This window comes from Alligator sinensis, unplaced genomic scaffold (assembly GCF_000455745.1).
Source record: "Alligator sinensis unplaced genomic scaffold, ASM45574v1 scaffold117_1, whole genome shotgun sequence".
Classification (NCBI taxonomy): Eukaryota; Metazoa; Chordata; order Crocodylia; family Alligatoridae; genus Alligator; species Alligator sinensis.
Window position 1 is genome coordinate 2,227,384 of NW_005841855.1, and position 4,747 is coordinate 2,232,130.

A 4,747-nucleotide genomic window follows, 5' to 3' on the forward strand; every position below is an offset into this window, starting at 1 on the left:
AATTCCAGAGACCTCAGGGACAGCAGGAAGAGGAAGCTAACAGAGCCCATGCTGGCTATGTGCCAGAGAGCCATAGCCAGCATGTGCCCCCCTGGCACTTGGCCTGAGTCACTGCAGGTATGTGGCTGCAAAAAGTAAGGGTCTGTTCACTTGTTAGTCAGTTTAATCTCTGCAGTTTCGACGCATAGACTGAATCAATTCAGCCATGGTCTTTTTGACTGTCTGTACTTAGCCTTAGTGACTGTACCTGTGGCAGGACTGGGGTCTCATGATTTGAGCAAGGAACCTGGAAAGTTACTTCATAAGTGAACAGTAATTAAGAATGAAGTCACTTACCTGCATTTTTCTCCTGTAGAACTGTGTCCTATTTTTCACTTCCTCATTCCAGAAACTGGAGGACATTACCCATTTTACAAAAATAAATTTAAAAATATTGTCTTAGTTTTAAAACAGATTTTATAAGGAATTTTTGTTTTGCTTTTGCAGAAGTTTCCTCTTCTGGAACCTACAGGACACCTATTGAATAATACTTCAAAAACAACCATCTGCCTCATGGATGGTGGCTATGGCCCCTTCTCCCCCCTGCTTCCCTCCATCGTGTCATGGGTTATGTATTGGTTGCAAAAGGAGACAGAAGGGGCAACTGAATCAAAAGTCAGGGAGTGGTAGGTACTCTACTGGAGGGGCCTGTAGTGATGAGATAGTCCCAACAGAACTTTGATCGAGGTTACAAATGATGCATAAACAAAAGGTTCATGTCCACCATGCCAACAGTTTGCAGGGGGCTTGGCTGCAGAATACAGCTCTGTCTGTGAAGGTTGATGCAACTGCAGCAGTCAAGGAATTGAAATTGCCTCCAGAGTACAGCTCTAAAGATATTCCCATCTGTGCTTTTGACCAGACCTGAGGTGCAAGATTGTATCACAGATCAAACAGTGCATTTCTATTTAAATTAAAATATCAGCATAATTCTCTTTTGTTGTGTGTTTGCACAGCATCTAGCACAGTGGGGTTCTGATGCTCAACTGGACTCATATATGCTATGATAATACAAAAAGAGTAGGTGATCAATCAGTACATTGCTACAACTGACAATATTACATGTCTTAGAAAATTAGCCAATGATTTTTATTACTATATCGCACACAGTAAAAAATACATTCAAAATACTTTTGACACATCATTTCTAAAGAGACAAACCCCCCCCCTAAAAATAAACATGCTTCTTTGAATGTTTTTCATACCATTACAGGAACATTACGTGCAACAGCTAGCTGTACTATTGCTTCCATAACATTACCTGTAATGTTAAAAGCAGCTTTTTTCCAAGCATGTTAGTGCAATTTAAATTGTTTACAAGGTCTATTTTGTGCCCTTCCTCCTTAATTTTACCTCAGTTGGAGTCACTTCAGTTTATGAAATCTAGACCGTCAAAGTAACGCCACTTAGCAGTTTCTTTTCTCCCACTCAGAGCCTTATGGTAATATTTCAGTACTTGGTTTGAGGCCAAAATCATTAAACGTCTGTTAGAATTTTGAAATCAGTCTGTGCTATACAAATGGTGCTGTATAATTAAACATTATATAATCTAAGTAATAAAATTCATAGGTCAGCTGTCTCTCTCTACTAGACAGCTCCTTGAAGTACTGTCTCACAACTTCTGCATTTGTTCTCTCATCAGAGGAATGTCTGTCTTTGAAATGAGGAAACTTCAACTCTGCTGGAGCACCTATCAGCTGCAAAAGGTAACTGGCATCTTCCTCTAGAGTTTCAAATTTTCCTATGAAGTCATAGTTGATGAGGCAGGGATAGCAGAGCTTACATATTTGCTCCCAATGAATGTCCATTCCTACTGGGCGATGGGAATCTAATAAATACTGGATAAATTCTTTGAACTTAACTCCTGATCCTGTTTTCAATGCCTCTTCATGTGCATTAATTCTATATTTCTTAATAATTGCCTTGCCAAATACTGGGTGGTAGTAGCTGTTGGGGTGTTCAAATTTATCCCTGAATGCAGACACCAATCTTTCCATGGGATCACGTACAAAGATAATCTTGGTGTAGTTATTTAAGCGTGTGTATATTCCTTTCAAGTCATAACTGTCTAGTTTCCTTAGATGTTTCCCATAGTGCACGGCATCATGTGAAATATTGTATGTTGAAGAAGCAAGTCCATTGAGCACCATCAGAATCCTTTTCCAGTTGGAACAGCCTGCTTTAGGTACTTCACAGTATAAGATCTTGTGTCTATCTTCCACGTATATTCTAGATACCATACGCACAAGATGGGTCCTGAGTCTGTTCTCACTGTTGTATTTTTTACAGAAGTTGATAAGAAAAGATCGACGTTTCTCTTGAGCCTCATCTGCATCTTTCCATCTGTCATCTTTGATCAAACTCTTGTTTAAAGGTTGGAGTGGTAGTGGTAAATACGCCTTCTTAAAGGGGTTAAAAACCAATCTGGTCATTTTCTGTTGTTCAGGGAACTGGCTGCCCTCTGTGATGGCTGTCTTTCGCTTGTATTGGCTGGCAGAAGCATTTTGTTTTTTGGGTGCTGTGGTAAGATCCTCTGGATGCTGATACTTGAAATCCTGTAAACATTAAAAGAATGAAAACTGAAAGCACGTTAACAATTTGGCTTTGCCCATCCCATGTTTTAACTGTAGCAAAAGAAGTGAAGTGAAGTGAAGTGAAGTGAAGTGTTAAATACACATTTAGTTCTTTCTGAAGAAAAAACCCTCATAGGTACACTATCTGATTAATAAATTGGGTTAACAAACATGAGAAATATATCCTTTTAAATTTGATACTGCATAAACAGTACATCTTCCTAAAGTCTTGAGTAAATCAAACAAATATTAATCAATATTCAGAAGAGCTGCATATACAGAGGTTGGTGTACCTGCCCAACCCCTGCTGCCTTTAATTTCTGAAGGTAAAATCAGTTAGAAAGAAAAAGGTTCCAAATAGATAAGGCTGAGAAGAAACAGACTTGTGGGAAAATGACAACAGGGAAATATTTGAGAACAAAAAAATTATGTAAATATGTAAAAATACTTTTTGTTGCTCTTCTAAATTGCTTTTCCCTCCCATTGAGCTGTGTGTCCCATAGTGGATAGCACTGTAGAGGCTATTAAATGCTAATATAAGTTCTATGAGGAACAGTCTGCTTGCAGTAAGTGTTCATTGCTATAAGCTATACTTAAGAATGGGAATGGAGGGCAGATAATTTTCAAAGCATATATGGCACTATACCCAGGAACATGAGACTGCTTAAGCAGTGAATAGTGCATAGTAGAAAGACTGTGAATACCGTTTTGAAATTGAGTCTATAAAAATGCAAGAATTTCCAAGACAGTGCATTCTTCTTTGCAGTATGATCAATGAGGAAGATATTTCCAGTGACAGAAAGAAAACTGAGGAATCATTCAGTTCTGTACTGCTTCAAACTGTACAAATTTAGAGAGTGTTAAAGGCCTCTTATCTTCTGTTTTTCTGTATGTCTCTTTTTGCCAGCAGAAAACCATGGTATTCAGCTCAGTGAATCTGAAGGCTCTTTTAGTGACTGGCGGAAGACCAAGCTGGCAACTACAGAAGTTACAGGAGGGTAGCTGATTGCTTCAGTTTTGTCTTACTCATTTTAACCCATTTTAAAACATATTCAGATATGATAAAAATGAACATGCTTAGGGACTGAGACTAATATTTTGCCCAACAATGAAGAGGGTTCAAGAGCTTAGTCTCCTGTAACTGCAGAAAATGGAGTCCTGATAACAAAGCAGCGAATAACTGTAATCTCAACTAACAATTAGATGTCACACTGTCATGATAGACAGAAACTGCAATTATGCTGGAATACAGTGTCCCTTCAGGATACTAAGGAAACAAGTGCTTTGTTTTTGATAGGAAAATCTAGACTGTAAAGGTTGCAATTTTATATTGGAAATGGTCGGGGGAGGGGAACAGCTGGTAATTGCTGCAAGTATATAAGGTTATGGTTGATCCTAATATAACTGTAAATCTGGGGCCAGCAAAATCCTTAACCAGCTGCTTGGGGAACTTTATGGGTAAAAGATGCACACATTATAAAAAATATGGTGCTTTGAGCCAAATAAAGTCAGTAAGGGGACTCTTGTCTCAGTGTATGTGCATAGATGTATCTGGATTGATATGCCAATGCTTCTGCATGAAACAGAATCTAACATCTGATGGTTTCAATGCACTGTTAAAAAAAACAAAAAACCTTTAATAACAGAACGAGAAATCAAGACTCATAACTCCTCTTTCAACGTGGGTAAAACTCCTAACATTCTAGGAGAGAAATCAGGGAATTTGGATTATTTGGATGACACTGAAAATCTATCACAAAACAGATCTATTGATAGAAAAAATGTAGGGGCTGCTTAGTGAAAGATAATACGGGAAACTGTTTTTAAAATGGAGAGTTGGCTTGGTTCCATCAAATCAGGGGAAAATATATACTTCTTGAAGTGAATATGACAAGTCCTGTCCACACGATACATTTGGAACCCAGAATCAACCTCAAAGTTATTCCCAAGTTTAATCTAAAGTGGCTCAATGAAAGGATAGTATTTCAACTTGATTAGTGCAGAAACTGAGCATACAAATATGAGAACCGATGCTGATGCATTTGTGACAGGAACAAATGCTCTTCTGGAGTAGGATGGGTCGAACCACTCAGAGAAGCCTCAGGTAATACTTCACAAGAACTTGCACACAGCAG

The 4,747-nt window shown here is 38.4% G+C and overlaps 1 protein-coding gene across 2 annotated transcripts in view; it reads right to left on the reverse strand.

Moving 5' to 3' along the window:
* Positions 1-1,050: 1,050 nt before the first annotated feature.
* CHST9 (carbohydrate sulfotransferase 9) overlaps positions 1,051-4,747 on the reverse strand; it is a 191,792-nt gene continuing 188,095 nt past the window's right edge. For both annotated transcript variants that reach the window (XM_025214178.1, XM_006016397.3), the window contains exon 4: positions 1,051-2,594. In XM_025214178.1, coding sequence (XP_025069963.1) covers positions 1,551-2,594 — 1,044 coding nt within the window. In that variant the 3' untranslated portion in view covers positions 1,051-1,550. The remainder of the gene's footprint in view (positions 2,595-4,747) is intronic.